This window comes from Elephas maximus, chromosome 12, assembly GCF_024166365.1.
Source record: "Elephas maximus indicus isolate mEleMax1 chromosome 12, mEleMax1 primary haplotype, whole genome shotgun sequence".
NCBI lineage: Eukaryota > Metazoa > Chordata > Mammalia > Proboscidea > Elephantidae > Elephas > Elephas maximus.
The window spans coordinates 87,626,014-87,647,079 of NC_064830.1; the positions used below are offsets into that span (position 1 = coordinate 87,626,014).

Genomic DNA, 21,066 nt, shown 5'->3' on the forward strand with positions numbered 1-21,066 from the left:
TGAGGGACACTGTTGTGTGTCCACCTGTGACCACTCTCTCCTGCCCCAGTTCCTTTCACATAGATTCCAACACAAACTTCCTAAAATACGCATCTTATCTCCTCACTCCTGGGCACTCTCCAGCTAAAACTCAAACATAAAATTCTAAACTCCTCAATCTGGCATTCAAGGCCTTTGTGGCCTGGCGCCTGCCTGTCTTACCTGCACAACCTCCTCTTCCACTGCTCTGCTCTCCTGTTAACACCCTTGACTCTGTCAGTTCAAGAATTACCGACTGGACCAGTGCAACTCACTGCCAGGCCCTTCCCCACAGACAGAAGTATGGGTGCTTGGTGATATCACTGGAGCCAGATCAAGCCTCTCCTGAAGCTAGCCCTGCCTCTAGCCAAGTCCTTCCTTGTTTAAGCCAGTTTGAGTCGGGTTTTCTGTCACTTACAATTGAAGGATGTGCCTGACTGATATCGAGGTAGAGGAGGAGAGGAAGAGGACAAGGAATTACAATAGTGTGGCAAGTGTGATGATGGAGAAAGTGCAGGGAGATGGACAGGGAGCCGGACGTGGTGACAATCTACTAGTCGGGCAAAGGAAGAGGCAGAAGAGGGGAGAGTATCCAGGCAGAGAGAATAACGTGCAAAGGCGCAGAGGTGAGAAACAGGACGTCTCATTTAGGATCTGAAAGAAATACTGTATTGCTGAAAAGCCAGGAAGGGAGAAGCAGAAAGAGAAGCAAAGGCCTCACCATCTGGGTCATGTGAGTCCTGTTAGAGTTTAGACCCAACCCCTTGGCCAGTGGGAAGCCAAAGGGTCTTCAGCAGGGCAGTGACATGTTCGGACCTGCACTGTGGGAAGATCACTCCACGAAAGCAGACTGGAGGAGCCAGGATCAGCACAAAGCTGTTGCAGAGGTGGAGGTGGGACAGTGGGACCCGGCCTAGGGCAGGAGCCGTGGGTCGGAGGGCCACTTGGCAGGTGAACTGGACTGGATTAGGTGACTGAGTTCATGCAGGAGGACCAGGAGGAGGAGGCATTTAGGCTGCCTCTCCAGCTTCTGGCAAGAGCAGCTGGATGGGCAGGGCTGCCACTCACGAGAGGATGCACAAGGGACCCAGGGAGGAAAAGCACAAGTGTAGCCGAGCCTACCGGCCTTGTGCCCGCTCAGGCCAGCTGTGCCTCAGCAAGAGGAGTGTCCAGATTCCAGGCAGGCCAAGGCCAGGGCTCAAAAGTCCAGACTATAGCTGGCCAGGTCTCGATGGGATGAATGACCAAAGCTGGGGACTGTGGCAAAGTTGCCCTGGCCGAGTACCGTGAGCTGCCCTGAGCAGTGGTGGCTTCGGTACTGTCATGCAGGGGAGCTCTGCTAACATTACCTGCTTGGAGCCAAAACCAAGGACTCTGAGTTCTCATCTGAACTCCAGGAAAAAAGGAAGGGCCATGTCATGGATTGAATTGTGTTCCCCAAAAATGTGTGTCAACTTGGTTAGGCCATGATTCCTAGCACTGTGATTGTCCACCATTTTGTCATTTGATGTGATTTTCCTGAGTGTTGTAAATCCTACCTCTCTGATGTTAATGAGGCAGGATTAGAGGCAGTTATATTAATGAGGCAGGACTCAATCTACAAGATGAGGTTGTGTTTTAAGCCAATCTCTTTTGAGATATAAAAGAGAGAAGCAAGCAAAGAGACATGAGGACCTCATACCACCAAGGAAGCAACCACCGGAGGCGGACCGCATCCTTTGTACCCAGGATTCCTGTGCTGAGAAGCTCCGAGACCAGGGGAAGATTGATGACAAGGACCTTCCTCCAGAGCTGACAGAGACAGAAAGCCTTCCCCTGGAGCTGGCACCCTGAATTCGGACTTGCAGCCTACTAGACTGTGAGAGAATAAATTTCTGTTTGTTAAAGCCATCCACTTGTGGCATTTCTGTTATAGCAGCACTAGACAACTAAGACAGGCCACAACACAGAGAGAGGCACAGACCATAGACAGAGGTCGCGGCAACTGCTTCATACAGTTTTATTCCAAACCGATTAATAAGTGAACATAAAAAATAAGAGAGGTGATTCGTGTGACATGTGAAGCCCCGAGTGCCTCTCTTCCAAGCATGGCTGTGCCGGTCATCTTCCTGGAGGCAGGGTGCCCCACGGCCCTGTGCACCGCTAATGCTGCCTGGCACGCAAGGACTTTTTGTTTGATGAGGAGGTGCCAGCCTCCCTCTCCTTCTCAGGGTTGAAGATCTCTGTGTACAGAAAGGCCCGGGAAGACACTGTGAATGGCAGGGCTGGCTGCACAGCAGCTCACAACCACAGCTACATGGCCTGGGCCCCAGGATTCTGCATCATGTCTGTGGCATTTGTCACTGCTAATCCTCCTACCCACCCTGTGAGAAAGGCAGAATTAGCCCTAATCTACACTCAACGAACTGAAGGAGCTGTGTGTGTGATGGCTGCCAGAGAGCCTTTACTAGACCAGATCCTCACATGCCTTGGAATTTCTACCGGGTTCTAGAAAGCCGTTTGGAAATGTGCAAGCAAGTCGGCCTAGAGGCTGCTTCAGCTTAGGGGACTTGGGTCCTGTTAAAGTGGAAACACACGTGCTATGGGACCCTTCTAAGGGCTGCCTGTTTCCAGTGCCTTCTCAGTGCCAGGGGCCAGATGCTGGAGGCTGGGCCATGAGTTCTTCAGGACTACGAACCTGGTATCTCGTGGGGCCAGCAGTCGTTACAGTGGGGGCAGCGTGGTTCAGAACTGGACCGGAAATACTTGGCCACGCAGGGCAAGTGCATCCTGATCCCGCAGGTCTCGCAGCTCTGACCCTGCAACGAGAAAGGCTGGTGGTGAGTCCCTGCGCACACCTCTGTGTCTCACAGATCTTCAGGGAAGTTGCCAGGAAAACATCCAGCTGGTTACATATTTTTATCTTCCAGGCCCCAACTTAATAATGATAATAATACCAAGAGTCCTTAGTGTTTTAGCAAAGAATTCAGATCAAGTTAATGCCGGCAACCCTATGAGAAAAAGCGAAAGACTCAAGGCCGGAGCCCGTGGCATCAGCAGGCCAGCCCAGCAGAGCAGCAGGGCCGCCCCAGGTACTCTCGAGCTGTGCACGTGCGGGCCCTGCACACGCAGATCCTGCAGATGGTGCAAACTGCGACAACCCTGCAGAAAGGCAGCCAGCAGTGTGGATCGAAGGCTAGAAAAGCACATGCACTCTTTGCCCCAGAAACTCCACTTCTAGGAAATAATCAACAAGTGCCCAAGGATCAGGGAGCAAAGAGGCCTATCACAGCGTCATGTACAACTGCAAAAAAGCAGAAATTTAAAAGGAGACGCCAACGTCCAGGACTAGTCCAGTGATTGTAAAGCTTCACAGAACGACAGCATGCAGAATAAAACCCATGGCCTAGAGGAACACTGAAAAACAGAGAATGGCGTTCACCACATAACTTTTTATGAAGGACTTATGAGAGCAGTTCTGATGAAAAATAAAACAAAGAACGCTTGGATTAGACAAGAGGAAGCAGGGAGGAGAAAAGGGTGCACTCGTGTAGGCACAGCGAGGCGCGACTCCCTCGATCTGCTGACTCAGAGGATCTGTGGGCAGCGCCGAGGTCCCAGCAAGGAGGAGAACTCCGGGCAGGAGCAGTGGCGAGCCCCGCCCACTGCCGCACAGTACCTGGATGAGGAGGCTGTGGCAGATGTTGCACATCTTCACGGAGTCAGGGTATGTCGCCCGGATGTACTGCTCCATCTCCAGGATGGCCCGGCTGTGCAGGGTGAACTCCCCTTCTTTCTGCAGGGACAGTGATGGGAGGTGCCATCTCAGGCCACTGGCACACCAGGCCCGTTCCTGCTCAGGGTTCTGTTCAGGCTGTTCCCTCTGTGGTTCCCTAGCGCAGGGCCTAGGACACGTCACCGGGTCTGGATATCCCTCTCCTCTGCAGGCTTCCCCAGTGCCAGGCAAGAGATTGTGCCTAAAAGGAAATGGAGAGGACGGCCTCCGCGCCCTCTCCACGCCCCCCCACCCCCCCGCCCCCAGCCCTCACAGACCAGAGCCACTCAATCTGCACAGCAGCCCACAAGCAAGGCAGCACTGTCCCTGCCTTTCACAGACGAGGACACTGAGGCCAGGAAAGGACAGGCAGTCTCCCAGAGGCTCAAACCCAAGACACCCCTCCCAGAGTGTCTGTTCCTGCCACCCTTCTCCCAGCGCACCCCTCCCCACTCCCCAAAAGCATCACACCAGATACCTCAGCTGCAGCACTGAACCCGCCCACCTCGCTTTACAGGGGACCCTGGAAACTGAGTCCAGAGACAGCAGGAGCAGCCCCAAATCACATGGTGGGCACAGGGCCTCGAACGGAAGCCAGGCCTCCGGGTTCCCACATCAGGGCCCAGTCCACGTACCCTGCAGCCTGCAAACCCAGGAAAGCCCAGAAGCACGTAGACAATGTGGCAGCTGTGGCCAACTCTATCGCCAAGTTACAGGAAAGAGGCAGGACTGAGCGAAACCCAGTACAGAGGGCAAAGCCTCAAATGCAACAGGAGCCCCTGTAAATTCATTTTATGTTTCATCAAAGTCAACTAATGAGCTCACACCACACACAAAAACAAATTCAAAATGGGTTGAGGACCTAAATGTGCAAACTAAAACCATAAAATTCTTAGAAGAAAATGCAGGGGCAGTGCAGTCAGGCCTAGCTTTTAACAATGGGCTATCTGATATAATAACAAAAGCACAAACAGCAAAAGACAAGTAAATGTGACCTCATAAAAATGAAAAACTTTTGTCCATCAAAAGAAGTTGCAACAAAAGTGCCAAGAGAAGCTACAGACTGGGAGAATATCTTCAGAAACTGTGTATCTGATAAGAATCTAATAACCAAAATATATAGGAAATTTCAACAACTTAACAAAAAGACAAACAACCCAATCATAAAATGGGCAAAGGACTTGAACAGATATGTCGACAGAGGACATTCAAGTGGCCACCAAACACATGAAAAGATGTTCAACATCATTAACCATCAGAGAGAGGCAAGTTGAAACCACAGTTGCACACTGTTTCACTCCCACTAGGACGACTAAGTTAAAAAATAATAATATAGCAAATGTCACCGAGGATGCGGGGAAATTGGAACCCTGATCCACTGCTGGTGGGAATGCAAAATGATACAGCCGTTATAGAAAACAGTGTGGTGTTTCCTCAGAAAACTAAAAATGGAAGTACCACATGACCCAGCACTTCCACACCTAGGTATATACCCAAAAGGCTTGAAAGCAGAGACTCAAACAAAGACTGTTATACCAGCGTTCACTGCAGCACTATTCACAATAGCAAAAGATAGAAACAACCTAAATGCCCATCAACAGATGAAGGGATAACTAAAATGTGGTACTTACATACAATGAAATACTACTCAGCCAGTAAAAGAAGTCTTGATACATGCTACAGTATGGATGGAGCTGGAAGACATTATACTAAGTGAAATAAGTCAATCACAAAAAGACAAACATCGTATGGCCTCACTTACACAAAAAGACAAGAAAAGGAAATGTGTAGAGACCAGGATTAAATAGTGGTTACCATGTGTGGGAGGGAGGGGGAAAAGAGGGGAGTTAATGAAGAAATACTGCATTGATTAAGCGTCGGGTTGCACAACCAATTATTGTAATTGCTGTCAATAAGTTGTACACCTATAAAAAGTTGAATTGGCAAACATTGTTCAGGAGAGATATTTAGAACAAAGACAAAAAAAAAAAGTAGCTGCTGAGGCTGCTTATGTACAACCACGCACCTCATGGGATTTGGTTCCTTGGCTTGAAAGTCTAGGGTCATGGTTTCATGGGACATTCCAGTTATTTTAGTGCTTCTGTTCTACCTCCTACTTAACTGGGTAGTGCCTGGGGTCCTAAAAGCTTGCAAGCAGCCATCCAAAGTACAACAATTGGTCTTTATTTGCCTGGTGCAACAGAGGAAGGAGGAGGGTCAGGAACAGGAGAAGGATGTGGAATGTATAGCTAACTGCCTCCATGAACAACTGCCTCCTTTGCCGTAAGACCAGAACCGGAAGGTGGCCAACTACCATTACTGAACATTTTGATCAAAGACTCTACAGAAGAATTCTAATTAAAAGGGGCAAAATGGAGAACAAAATCGCAAATTCTTATGAACTCCAGACTTTCTGGAGCCATGGAGGAGGGAAGAATGAACCCCTGAAACTATTGCCCTGAGATATTCTTTAAACGTTAAACCATAAATATTCCCTGAAGTCTTCTTAAAACCAAATAGTCTAGTTTAATGTCTGCCTTGAGCGTTATGCTCTTTTAAGGACTATCTATATGGGATCAAATTGACAACAGCAACTCAAAAGATCAGATAGAAGCATTAGGGGGCAGTGAGATTATGTTAATGGGGCAGGAACAACTCAGAAAAGAGGGTGAGAATGGCTGCCCAACTCAAAGAATGTCATCAACGTCACTGAACTGTATACGCAGAAATGGTTGAACTGGTGCATGTTCCACTGTGTACATTCTCAACAACAACAACAACAACAACAAAAGGACTCTTCCCAGGGCGCTGCAGCTGAGGGAGGCCAGCAGGTTGGGTTTTGCAGCACCCACTCGCTCAGCAGCGCCTGCCTGACCCACCATCTCACCAGAGCTCAGAGCTGCCCCTGAAGAAGGCAGTACTACCATCTCCATTCTACTGATGAAGAAGCAGGAGCCTGGATTCCCAACTCAGATCCAACAGACTCCACAGATGTGGCCTTCCCACCCTGTCACCCAGCCTCCCTGAGCACAGAGGGCTGGGGCAAAGGGAAAGTCTAACACTAAATAAAGTCAGAGGACATCCCTGCAGCCTGTGCAACTCATAACATGACAATGTCAGTCTATGCACGATGTGAATGATAACTCGCCGGTCAAAAGCAGGACCCAGAGGGTGAACTAGAATGTTACAGAGTTAGCACTAGGGGGTGAGAAAACAGGTCACTTTCAATGTGTTTCTTTTTGCATATTGATAGTTTCTAATCTTTCTGTAATGAGCAAATATCTCTTACACCCCAAAGAAAAATTGTGACAAAGCAATCGATAGGGAGCAGCAGTCACCCAAACTGAGGTCTGAACTCAGGTTCTGCCCCCAGTGAGCTGCATTTTGTTCAGCTAAAACTCAGGGCACTCCATCGTCGGCGGCGGGCAGCTGGGAGGACTCAAGTGCATGATGCACGTAGATGTGCCAGGAGATCCCGGCACAAGCCAGGAGCTCAGTGAACGTGGGTCCCTCCGCATCCTCACCTTGCCCTCTCCTGCCTTTCTCCTCCTATCGGGCACCTCAGGAACTGACTATTTCGGGTCAGGTCACCAGGGATGGGTCCACCCCATTTAGATATCAGTAGCTCAGGCCACTATAACTGTGACAACCCAGAAGCAAGCCCTCCCTGAAAAGGAAGTGATGGATCGCAGCAGCCACAAGCAGCAGCCTCCAGCCACAGATCCGACCACCAAGTGAGAAGGTTCCGGGACGACACAGAACACATCCTACACGGTCACAGAAACTCGTGGGGGCAGGGTGCAATAAAATGGGCAGAAGCTGAGCATGCCTGGCTCCTGGCTTTCTTGGAAACAGTGGTTCCTTTTTGGAAAAGGAGCTGAAACGTTTGTTCTGCTCCTATCACTAGGACTAGGACATGGAAGGGTGTCTAGAAACTTCAGCCTGCAGTGTGGTGCTTTCACAGATCTCCACAGTTCCCTCTCAAAAAGTTCTTCTCTACTTCCTCTTTGCTCCTTAAGGGTAAGTGTCTAAGTGAAAGAGTCCAAGAGCACTGGTCCTGAGTAATATAATGTTGATAATAACAATGATGATGATAGCAGAGAACTTTGCAAGCTTACTACAAGTGCCAGGTGCCCCACAACGAGCACTTTACATCCACTGTCTCACTCCTTAGGTCCCTGGGTGGTGCAAGCAGTTTGCAGTCAACTACTAGCCTAAAGGTTGGAGGTTCAAACCCACCCAGCAGTGCCACAGAAGAAGGCCTGATGATCTGCTTGCATTAAAGATTATAGCCAAGAAAGCCCTACAGAGCAGTTCTGCTCTATAACACATGGGGTTGCCATGAGTCAGAACTGATTTAATGGCAACAGTTCTGGTTTATGTCTCACTTCTGCTGTTACAGGCCTCAAAGTAACACTTATTCTCCTCTCACAGATTAGGAGTACAAGGTCACGAGGCCCAGGGCTTTAGACCTGATGCTCGGGCTGTGCTCTTATCCACTGTACTACACTGCCAAGTGGTCTGTGGAGCAAGGGTTCCAATCCTGGAGCCTGGAAACCTGGGAGCGAGTCTCGGCAATGCCACCCTGGCTGTAGGGCCCCGAACAGATCGTGTGAGTAACATGGTGTGGGGTGGGGAGGAGTCCAAATCCTCCTCACAGGGTTGCTGTAGGCATGGAACAGGTAACAGACCTGAAAGGGTCTGGCTTAACAGACATCAGTGGACATGAATGTGGTTTTGGAGGAAAAATCATTATTCAGTCTAGAAAGTGAGCCAAGCTAGGGAAACCAGACTAATTACCTCAATCAGCCATTTGTTTTGCACAAACTTCTGTAGCACTTGCTCGGCTTCCTTCTTTCTCATCTTCTTGCCTTTAAGTTGATCGACCAGGTTCAAAATGTTTGTGGAAGATGCAAAGCCAGATTCTGAGTCAATAATCAGTTCCAACTAGAAAAAAGAGCAGGAACTGTGTTCATCTATCAAATCGACAAAACGACTTTGAAGCAATATTACACTTGCCAGCAGGGGTGCAGAAAAGCAAACGGCCATCTCACAGGCAGACGTGGACACTGGTACCACCCTTCAAGAAAACAAGCCCTAAGTGTGTCCAGTCCTTTTGACTCAGTGGTCACTCCTGTAACTTCATCCCAAATAATCTTAATGATCAGAAGTCAAGAAGGGTCACCTGACTTCTCTTGCTTCCAACCTCACCTCCCTGAAAGTACGGGAACTGGAGAATGACGACATAAAGGAGGCAGCGCCTGTCCTTACTCCTCAGGGGACATCAAGGCTAGCACAAGTGGAAGGCTGGAGCCAGGACAGATGAGAGGGCAGAGCCAGAGAGCACACAGGTCAGGTACCACATTCCTGAGCTCAGTGACAAGTGAGCAAGGAAGAGAGACAGCTCAGGAGCCACGGAAGCAACGTGCACTCAGCGCCAGGAGGGGCTGACAGGCAAGCTCCCGAAAGCTTCTGCCCAGGGCGGGGCGGGAACACCTGGGAGGGCAGGCTGCCTGCACACACACACAGGTGTGCATCCCTCGCCTTTCAGCCCCAGTTCTCAGGCTTGACCACCAAGGGCCTCCAGGGAGACTTAAGCAGTGCTGATTCTAGGGCCTCAGCCTCAGAGATTCTGCTTCAGCAGATCTGCAGAGGGGCTGGAATGTCTGAATTATTTTTAATTCCCCAGTTACGAAATGAGGGCCACTGTCTTAGCCAGGTGCCCAAGCCAAGTACTGGACAAGAGGGACAGAGAGAACAGTTCAGAAGCCTGGTAGATCAGTGTGTCTCAAATGTGAATGTGCAAATAATTCGGAGTCGGGGGGAGCTTCTTAAAATGCAGATTCAGATTCGTTATCTGGGGAGGGGACTCAGATTCTGCATTTCTGCTCTCAGGTGGTGCTGATGCCACTGGTCCAGGGCACACTCTGAGTCACCGAGTACCACTTGGTCCACTGCATCACATACCATGAGGCCCTGCGGTTGCTCACCCAGCCAGGGGTGAAACCTGAAATAGCCCTTCTTTCTCAGGTAGCCATTGGTGACCTCCCCAGAAATCACCTGGCAGCAGAGGCTGTGAATTCTGGAGAGAAAGAGCTTTTGACCCTCTAAGACTAGTTTCCATTTCTAATGATGAAGACACAAGCTTCCCGTAAGAAGCCAGGCTGATGGGCAAGGGGAGTTACTGCACTTACAGCCTTTCTAAACAGGTCCAGTTCATTCTCTGCAAAATCCGAGGCCATTTTGGAAACTGAAGTTGTTGCAAGATTCACCTAAAAGAACAAGTCAGCATGAAGGTCACTGTTTGTTAACTCCTTTGTGGGCCCTCCCTTCCTCCCTCAACAGGCATCATGCACCTGTGTCCAGCCACTGAGGGGAGTTTGTAATCAGTTTACTATCACAGACTTTACTCTTCAGCTCAGTCAGCGTGCCCGACTCTCAGAGATTTTTTTTTTTTAACTTTTATTGTGCTTTAAGTGAAAGTTTACAAATCAAGTCAGTCTCTCATATAAAAATTTATATACACCTTGCTATATACGTCTAATTGCTCTCCCTCTAATGAGACAGCCCACTCCTTCCCTCCACTCTCTCTTTTCGTGTCCATTCCGCCAGCTTCTAACCCACTCTTCCCTCTCATCTCTCCTCCAGATAGGAGATGCCAACATCCAACTCTCAGAGATTTTAAGGCTCCAAAGGTTGTGCCATACTTTCCAAACTCAGATAAATTTGGGAAGTTGTCTACATGCCAGTGGCGCTCCAAATATAAAAGGCACTAAGGCACAGAGTAGCAAAGAAATCTGCTTTACTTTGTGTAACCCAACATTTCCACAGGTGTCTGACTGCATAGCCCTTTTTCACGGAACAGTTGGGAAACTCTGGGCTAGCAGGCTCCTTTCTGAGTATGGGCCTGGTTGGTAAGAGCCTATGAGTGGGTGGGCAACAACGTCACAGAGGTCTGCCTGGTCTCCTACGACAAGCCTAAGGGTGGTCCCCTAGCCAAGGATGCCCAATGGGTCTCAATCCTAGTGCTCCCCGACGTTTCTTCTCCCAGCTTCTATGTTCTGGTCCAAATGAAAACTCATTTTCTTCCTTTAACCCTAATATTCCATACATTTAGGGTGACTTCTTACAGAGAACTGTCAAAAAACAAAGTCACACACTGCCATGTCTTGGGTTGGCAAGGCTGCCGTGTGGTGGGGTTAATGAGAACTGACTGAGGTTAAGAGACCTGAGCTCTAGTTCTGGTTGGGCCCAACCTTGACAACTAGATGACTGTGAACATGTCATTCCCTTCAGAGTCTTGGTTTCTTCATGTGTTTATGGAAACAAAAAAGCAAAAAACAGAATAATATAGACCTCAGGGCTCACTGTGAGGACAGGAAGATGGTCTGGGTCAGGGAGGTGGGGGCGGTTTCAGTTTCTTTCTACTTCACATCAGGCCCTTGTATAAGGCCAGGCACACTTTCACTCTTTACAAGCAAGGGTGCTCATTCCAAGGCACACTCAGATGTTTCCTTACAAATGCCACAAGAGGGCTCTCTGTCTTGCACTTAAAAACAAAAACAACCAAACCCGTTGCCCTCAAGTCGATTCCCACTCATAGGGACCCTACAGGACAGAGCAGAGCTGCCCCATAGGGTTTCCAAGACTGTAATCTTTACAGAGGCAGACCACCACATCTTTCTCCTGCAGAGCTGCTGGTGGGTTCCAACCATCAACCTTTCCGTTAGCAGCCAAGCTCTTAACCGCTGCACCACTAGGGCTCCTTGTCTTGTACTTACGAGAGCATAAATGGGTCTCCCATCATCTTCTGTGACTCCTTTCTTTACCTCAATACACAAGGATTCCAGGACACTGTTAATGTTGTTGATGAAGTCCTCCAACTTCTCTACAGTAGCGTTGCCTGTAAATAAACAAGCAAAAAAGGGTGGTGGGAGGGCATCATTAAGAATATGTAGCTTCTTTCAATCATTCCTTCGCACCTGAACACATATGACAGCAAAGCCAGAGACGGGTGAAGGCCCTGGCCCTCAGGGGAGAATACCAATCCTGCATGGCTTCTTACATCCTGGGACATTCGAAGTCAAGCAGAGTATAGACGAGGTCCTTGTGAGATAGAAAGGCCCGGGGAATTGGTATCTGAGACTGCTGTAATTTGTCTTCTGTTCGCATCTCCGACCGCTTCCCCTCCACACAGTTCCCTGCCACCTGATTACTTTTCCCCAGTCAGCACCTTCTCGCACCGCTCAACGTGCTCAGAACCTGCAACAAGCCCTCGCTGCCCTCAGCATCACATCCCAACTCCTCCACCTTGTCCCCAGCTCCCCGACACTAAGTCTCTGTCCCCTACACATCCTCACACACACTGTGTATCTCTCTATTCCTTTCGACACACATACATTTACTGAACACTGACCTGCCCGGCCCTGTGCTGGGCCCTGGTGGAGCAAGAGTGAAGAACAGCACCTCACAGTGGGCTCTCACCACAGGAGAGGTCCTGGCTGAGTGCTTTTCACACAGTAATGAACTGATCCTCCCCTCAACCACCCGAGGCAGGCACTGGCCTCCTCCTCCTCCTACAGGTAAAGAGGCTGAGGCACAGAGAGTGTCGCACCACTAGGCACTGGCAGAGCAAGCACCTGGACCCAGACGGTGCTCTTGGCTGGAGCACCAGCCCACCCCACACTGCCCCACCAGCAGGAACCTCACACCCAGGAGTGGACGAGGAAGCCAGCTACCACTGAGTAGGGTCATCAGTCTGAGGAAGGGCTGCCCAACCCAGTACTGCAGGAGCCTCGGGTGAATGGATGTGGGAGCAGGGACCAGCAGGAATGGCAGGAATCAGCCAAGGGGAGGACCAAAGATGAGGCTGGAGAGGAGAGCAGAAGCCAGATCACCCAGAGCCCTGCAGGCCAGGGAGGGTGTGACCTTTCTCCTAGGGGCAACAGGGAGCCTTTTCAGAGTCGGAAGCAGAGGAGGGGCAGGGCCAGCGTTGTGTCCTGGAATTACCCTTTTGAATTGTGATGTTTTTTCAACCAGAAGTATGTATTACTGTTGTCACTGTTTTAATTTATGAAAATATAATTAACGATTAATTATTTTTAAAAGATTTGCACCTTAGAAAAATCACTCTGGAAAAGAAACGGCAGAAAAATAGACAAAATGATATCATTTATGTTAGAAACAATAATAAGCCCAACAAGACAATGCTGTGACTTTCCTATAAGTACATATATATATACATGTGAAGAAAAATCCCTGGAAGATGGTCCATCAAGCAGATGACCCTGGTTGTCACTAGGAAGGCACTAAGGTAGGGAGAAGACCACAGCAAGGCACCTGAGCTTCACCTCTGTCACTTGACTTCTTAAAAACATAATGTATTTCTAAGCTACTTGTGTAATTCAAGTTTAAAAAAATATCAGATCATGTTGGTGCCAGGAGAGGACAAGGTCACAGCAGCAGTTCATAAACTCTATTAAAGGGCCATGACGTGGGGGCCCAGAGACGCTGATGACAAAGAACACAGCAGTAATACTAACATGCAAGTAACAGCAGGGACCTGAATCTTTCTAAGTAAAGCTGTTTTCGTTAAAAAGAAATCAAATAATTTAAATTAAAAATATTAGTAATAATAAGTAGGTGATACACGGGACTTGGCAAAAATTGTGATGTGGTAGGACAACGAAACATGGCTATGACTGAGGGAAAACTGATCAGGGAGTGAGACGCCCGCATATTCTCTGCCCCCATGCCTTTGCTTACGTGTTCTCTCTGTCTGAAATGCCTCCCCTCCTTCCCATTCCTATCTGCCTACAAACCACTAGCATCACCTCAGATGGCACTTGTTCTGTGAAACCTCTGCCACTGCCTATACGAAGTGCTTTAGCGCTCTCTCGCACTTCCACAGCACGGGAAGCTCTTCAGAGGCTCGTGAATGTTGTAGCCCAGCTATCCTGTATGAGCCCTTGCCCTCAGCCTTGAGGGAAACCCTTTCTACCCTTCAAAGTACCCAACTCTGGGAAACTTACGCACGTGGTAATCAGCACTCAAGAACTACCTCTTACTGAGTGACAGGGTTCTCCGCGGGCAGCAGCCAACCCTGTCCACCCAGTATGACACAGTGGCAAGTCCCACCTCCCTTCTGAAAGTGACAATTCACATTTTCCCCTGAAAAGGTCCCTCCTGGGAACCATTCAGAAAAATGTGTTCTGTGGGCAGATCAAAAACTTTCTAATATAGAGGACTTTCCATACACCTTGTGTGCAGGGAGATGAGCCAACAGCCCTCTCTCCTCTCTCCCACCACCTCTCGTTTGGTGTCCAGCTTCATTTTTTCACAAACATGTTTTCACTGTATTTTCATTTAAGACAAAACAAAACACACTTCCTACTGCTGTACTTTCGTACTGCAGAAACACACTACCTGCTCTGCTGTTCATATTCTCTCGATTCTTACCCTCCTACCACACCAGCTTCCTAGGTAGGGGCCACACCGTGTTCTTCTCAACTTGTTGACGCTCTACATGTTTCTCACAGATGTGCCCATGCCGTATTATCTCTTTCTTAATCATTACCTTAGAATAAACTTCTCATGTGCAGCAACCACGTACCTCCCCCACCCCTAAAAAATACGACCAGTTTTTGGCAGCAACAGGGGCAGCAGGGGGCCACGGGACTAGCCCGAGGCATGGGCTCTAGCTGGTCCTGCCCTCACCCCTCTCTCCCCATTTCTCAAGTCTCTGAGGGCCACAAACCCTCTTACCTCCAACTTGACTCCTGCTTAGAACACTCTTCCCTCCAGCCCTTTCTTTACCACCAGCCCTCGCTCCAACCACCTGGCTCACTGATCCTTTGGCGTCCTGCACATGTCTGCCTCATGTACGGGCCCTCCCTGACCATGGACTAGGTGAGTTCCCTTGCTCTCTCCTCCCACATTCTCATGCATGACCCTCCTCATCACACTCTGTTCCAGGTACTGGGTGGTCTGGCTGCCCCACTGCAGGAGTCGTCCGTAATGTTTGCTGCCCAGCATTTATTTCCCTCCCTAACAAGACCCTACACTTTTTTTTTAATTGCCCTCTCTCCATTATGTGTAGTTTTGGTGAGAGAATAATTCCAGGTACCTACATCCAGAGAACCAGAAATCAGGAAGTTAAAGGGGCCCAATCCTAGGTCAGCCAGGTGTGGACAAAGAACCCACGCTCAGCCAATCAGACACTCTCTCAACATGACCAAGAGACAGAGGGAGCTGCAGAGGGGAAGGGGTTCTAGCCATGGAGGGTTGCTATGCTTCCTGCATCCTGGTGCCCCTTGGCTGCTGCCCACTCCCCAGCCTAACTCCCAGCCTTCCATCAGTCGTGAGTCCGTTCTTTCCCAACTGTCTCCCGACACCTTCCTCTTTAAGTTAGCCAGAGAACCCTAATATGCCCATTAAAGTGTCAAGGTGGCACCAGATCAGTGTTCCCCAAACTCAAGTCTTCAAATCAGCTCATTTGCACTGTTCTGCCCCTATGCTCTCCCTGCTCCTGGAGCCCATGGTGGAGAAGCTATAGTTTGCAAATCTGGAGGGACACACTGGGCTAAAGAGCAGGGTCTGAGGATCCTTGTGGCCCCAATATCCTATGAGTCCATGGTCATAATAAGGTACATGAGATAAAGGCCATATCACAAGATTCTGAGGCAGCTATTTCTAGTCTTGGTTCTACCAATCTGAGAGATCTGAGTGCTAATTAATAACACTCCTCTCTTCAGAGTCCCAGACCTACTGAGAAGAAGAGAGACATGACTAAGTATTAAACATCAGATATTTGTCAGGTAGAGCTGGATTAGAGGCCAGTTCCCTCAACACCACTGATCTGCAGTCAGCAATGTGGAAGGACCAGCTACAGGGAGTGAGGAACAAGGCCCTGGTGCTGCCCAAGCTGTCTCTTCAAAGGAGCAAAAATACATCCTAACCAGGATATTCAGTGCCATGTTTGAGCCAAGCAAGGGTCTATACTGATCTCAGGTGCCACCTGTGTTTTCTCTACTTATAAACTGATGTACTGTATATTTCGTATGACCTGTGGTAAAGTCGTTACTGTTGGGCTGAAAACAACAGGCCTCCAACATGTGACTGTAACAAACCTTACTATAGGTCAGGCACGATTCATTTGCTTCGTATGTTTAATCATTACAGTCCCAATAACCCCGTAAGGTGGGTACTGTTTTATACACATTCACACACACACAAGAGGCTTGAAGGTTAAAATAATTTGCCTAGGGTTCCCATAACTTGGAAATGGAGCCCAGGCCTGACTCCAGGACCCCTGCTCTTGGCACCAAGCCACCTAGTGTCTGTAGAGCAGAGTGAAGGTTCTCAAAGCAAGCCTGGGAGTAGTCCCTATACCAGACCCTACAAGGTCACAACCACGTACCTCCTACACCTGGCACTGTGGCTTCAGAGTCACAAAGAGGGGCTCAGCCAAGAAAGAAAGCATCCAGGCAATGCCTACTAATGACACCAGAGATTGTACTGGAGAAGGAGGGCTATGCATACAGAGAAGACACAGCAGGAGCTGGGACCAGCCAACATCCGTCTTTCCCTCGGCAAAGAGAGGAGATCCCACTGGATGGCTCAGCCAGGTCACGGAGGGGGCTGCAATGCACTGCTTCAGGAGAAGCTCATTTAAAGGCCAAAGACCCAGAAGTGGAGAGAAAAGCACTTTAGCAGGAAATGCCTTTCAGTTGGGGCAACTGAAAGCTGGGACTCAAGATAGTTGACAGGCTGGGCAGCCCTGAACCAGAGTTCATAGCTCCTCTAAGGAGGATGGGTTGGCTAAATTCATTTTGAGAGATTTTTTTTTTCCTGGCTACCTCAGTACATATTTTCTCATAAAAATTAAAATTTTATCTTTACCAATGAACCCTTGCTGCTAATCAGAGTCCCTGCTTCCCCACAGGCTACTGTGACGTAGGAATCACTGTGCACTTGGAGAGCAGGCAATCAGTAGTAAGTCGGTGGCCCTAATCTACGACCAACAAATAGTTTTGTTCCAAACTAGGCACCACTGACAGGAAATGCTATTTTTAGGCAGAGGAAATAACAGAAAAATATAACACCCCAAGGGAACACACCACATGTGGGCCACCTTGCCCTCCATGACAGCCCCCTCATTTGAGCTAAGGATGAGACAGCCCAGGCCCTGGATTGGCCACAGGCGCTGGGGCAGACCCAGCCCCGAGAGAGTAGACCCCTGAGCTGGGGAGAAGGAAAGGCAGGCAGGCAGGACACTGGGCCAGAGATGTGCGAGGGGCCACTGGACCTCGCTTCTGCTGCAGCTCTCTCTCTGCATTCAGATATGCGAGTGAAAAGGTTAACGTTTACAATGGCACTCCCAAAGTATGGCTAGTCAACAGTGCTGAGAGGGGCAGGGACGGAGGGAAAGTTGACAAAAAGAAGTGTCTTTTATGTAGTAAATACTAATTATTAGACAAACACTTCTCTACATCTCTCCACCAATCCGCTACGTGCCACAGTACTGCTCCCTCGTGATCTCGTGAGACCATCCTTAACAACTGGGAGCCGGGAGGGACTACTGTCTCTGTTTCACAAAAGAGGACACTGAGAGTGAGAGGGGCTAAGGACTTACCCAAGATCAAAAGGCCAGTGACAAAGTCCAGACCAGAAACCAGAATCTGGCCTTTAGTTCAGTGCAATGACGAAATGACTTGAGCAGTCATTTAAAAAAATCTTACTTAGAAATGAAGGGATACAAGAATGTCTGAGATTTGCTTCAAAATAGTGTGGGGACTATGTGGTAGGGGTACGGATAATACAAGACTGGCCATGAGCTGGTCATCACTTCAGCTGGGTTATGGGTACATACCCATATACTATTTTCTCTACCTTTCCATAATAAAAAGTTTTACTCATAGATACAAACATGCACACACATATATGTATATATAACTTCTCAGATTAATCCGAGAAACTGGACTGTAAGAAGAAGATTCATTAACGACCTGCGTTACACAGATGACACAACCTTGCTAGCTGAATGTGAAGAGGATTTGAAGCACTTACTGATGGATATCGAAGACCGCAGCCTTCCGTATGGATTACGCCTCAACGAAAAGAAAACAAAAATCCTCATAATAAGCAACATCATGATAAACAGAGAAAAGACTGAAGTCAAGGATTTCATTTTATTTGGATCTACAATCAGCACCCACGGTAGCGGCAGTCAAGAAATCAAACAACACACTGCATGCGGCAAATCTGCTGCAAAAGACCTCTTTAAAGTGTCACCTTGAGATCTAAAATGTACCTGACCCAAGCCATGTTATTTTCAGTTGCCTCATACGCATGTGAAAGCTCGACAATGAATAAGGAAGCATTGGTATATTTGAATTATGTTGTTGGCAAAGAATATTGAATATGCCACGGACTGCCAAAAGAACCAACAAATCTGTCTTGGAAGAAGTATAGCCAGAATGCTCTTAGAAGAGAGGATAGTGAAACTTTATCTCACATACTTTTGACATGTTATCAGGAGGGACCAGTCCCTGGAGAAGGACAACACGCCTGGTAAAACAGAGGGTCAGTGAAAAAGAGGAAGACCTGCAATGAGATGGGCTGACACAGTAGCTGTAACAATGGGCTCAAACACAGCGTAGGCCCAGGCAACGTTTCGTTCTGTGTACATAGGGTCACTATGAGTCAGAACTGACTCGATGGCACCTAACAACATACATATATTTCAGTGTTCAACAACCACATAACTTGACCCTTAACACTCAAGAGCCAGAATCGAAAAAAAAAAATGAGTGTCCCGTAACAAGGTGGGTTAGCTCAGGGTCTCTGACAGTATAGGAGGAATTTACCAGTTGCCACCAAATCGATCCAACTCATGGCAACTTCATGTGTGTCAGAGTAAAACTGTGATCCATAAAGTTTTCAACAGCTGATTTTTCAGAAGTAGAAGCACCTCTGGGTGGATTCAAACCTCCAATCTTTCTGTTAGCAGCTAAGTGCATCAACTGTTTGCACCACCCACAGACTCTACATCCGCGGGACAAGCTCTTAATAACAGATGGCTTTTAAACTATTGTTAAAGATCCATTTCAGAGCATACAGAGGTAATTTTTTTTTTTTTTTTTTAATTAAGAGGTTATTTCAGTTAGAAAGTTTACTCTTCGGTCTTATTTCAAATGGCGGTGCTTAAAACTTTAATTTTCAGTACTTGGCCCATTCCCCACATCTTGGCGGCCATGCATTAGGTGCCTGAAAGCCCACAGTAACACTGCTGCAGGAGTGACAAGGACACACTTGCTGTCCCTATAGCTAGAGTAAACCCACCTACTGGGCAGTCCCCTTGCCCAAGGTATACTGAGCAATATTGACTTGTTCCCAACAATGATACTGAACATGTAAAGTCCTGAATTACAATGTGAGTCATCACAGAAAAGGTAAACCACTTTCAGCAGAATTTCACTGTTGATACTGTTAACATACATTTCATTTTAAACTCACCCTTTGAAAACAGATGGTCCACCTATTGTTGGGACGAGTGGCTTTCACGCTGTTTCTGTGGAGCACTGTCCCACCTAGAAGCCGTCAATGACTTCCCGCCACCCTATCCACATGCCTGCCTGATGGACCCTATCACTGCCCAGTCCCCATTTCCTGCGCTCCCCCTTCACTCTGCCCTCCAATCACATGGCCCTCCTTCTGTCGTGCACACATGCAAAGCTCCTCCCCATCTCAGGACCTGCACACATGTTGTTCCTTTGACTTGGAAAGCTTCTCCCCCAGATCTTTGCATGGCTGCCTTCACCTTACAGGCATCAACAAAAACATCACCTCAGCAGAAAGCCCTCACCGAGACCTTGGCCAAAACCACATCCCCGGGCATGCTCTACCACATCCTTCACTGTATCTTCTTATCAGCACTCAGCACCTAAAACTACATTCATCTGTCTACCAGTCATTGTCTTCTGCCCTTCTCTATTCTTACTGGAATGTAAGCTCCCTGAGGGCTGGGACTCTGCTGCTCTTGTTCACCATTATATCACTGTATCACCAAGAGCACTGCTGGACACACAACAGACCAAACACATGTTCACTGGCTGACCGACAGAGATGTGCTATATCAGTGGTGACCACACCTTCTGGATTTTCTGGGAAAATCACAGCATCAGGAATGCAACCCTACATAATGATTCCTAGTACACTATTATACTCATATTATGGATTTTCTGACAGTCACTACCACCACCTACACCCCCACTACCCAGCCCTGCCTGGGATCAGATGACATAGAGAGGAATACAGAAGGAAGGGGCAGCAACTAGCATTACAGAACGGGTACTGAGAAGTACCCTGTGCAGGCACTTACCATGAATTCCCTCATTTAATCCTCACAACTTTTCCAAAAGGTAGATATGATTTCCTTTATAAACAGAAAGCTGAGACTCAGAAAAGCAGAAGAACTTTCCCAAGTCCCTGTAGAAACAGGTTTTGAACCCATGTCTTTGAACAATGGTTTCACTGTTCCTGCCAGGGCAAGTCTGGTGGTGGAGTTTGTGGTACTCCTATTGAAGGATTCATTCCCACTCCTCCCACCCACCCATACACGACCTCCCTTGTGTTTGGGATCTAGTGCATGATGCATTCCAAAGCAAATGATGTCTACACTTGGAAGAGTGACGCACACAGACATCCCAGCTCAGAGATCCCTGCTGGCCTGAATGTACTGCTGGGGATCGGTCCCACCCTGGGTCCTGCACTGCACAAAGTCAAGAGTGGGCTGTGATTTGGACACATCTAGTCCACACCAAGAGCCAGGTATTTGCAAGCAACAACAGTGTTAATTTTCTCATGGTTAAAGTGATTCTTGAACCCAAAGATTTCTATCTAACCACATGACAATTACCTGTTGTGAAACTCTACACGTTGAAAAATTCATTGAGTCACACTTTCGATGTCAGTTTTCATGCTAATTTTTTGCTACTTTTAGGTTATGACCACAGACCTAATCCCCCTTGATAAACTGACAATTAAGCTTATTAATTGTTCATCGTAGCCACAGGACAGAGGTACAAAGAAATCCTTAAAAGTAGAAGGAAATTTTACTTGGAACTAGCTTCTAATTATCACAAAGCTTTCCTTGGAAAGAGAGGTGCTGACAGATATGACTGCAATACGAGATGGAAAACTACACAAAGACGTCAAGAATGTCACTGATGACCCACTATTAACGCTTGCTGCCTCACGATGGTCATGAGCCCTCAAGTATGCACAAAGACACC

The 21,066-nt window shown here is 48.2% G+C and overlaps 1 protein-coding gene across 2 annotated transcripts in view; it reads right to left on the minus strand.

The window, feature by feature from the left end:
• Positions 1 to 2,000: 2,000 nt before the first annotated feature.
• NSMCE1 (NSE1 homolog, SMC5-SMC6 complex component) overlaps positions 2,001 to 21,066 on the minus strand; it is a 43,521-nt gene continuing 24,455 nt past the window's right edge. For both annotated transcript variants that reach the window (XM_049904648.1, XM_049904649.1), the window contains exons 3-8: positions 11,554 to 11,675; positions 9,967 to 10,044; positions 8,573 to 8,719; positions 3,677 to 3,793; positions 2,696 to 2,816; positions 2,001 to 2,240 (exon numbers count right to left, since the gene is read on the minus strand). In XM_049904648.1, coding sequence (XP_049760605.1) covers positions 2,161 to 2,240; positions 2,696 to 2,816; positions 3,677 to 3,793; positions 8,573 to 8,719; positions 9,967 to 10,044; positions 11,554 to 11,675 — 665 coding nt within the window. In that variant the 3' untranslated portion in view covers positions 2,001 to 2,160. The remainder of the gene's footprint in view (positions 2,241 to 2,695; positions 2,817 to 3,676; positions 3,794 to 8,572; positions 8,720 to 9,966; positions 10,045 to 11,553; positions 11,676 to 21,066) is intronic.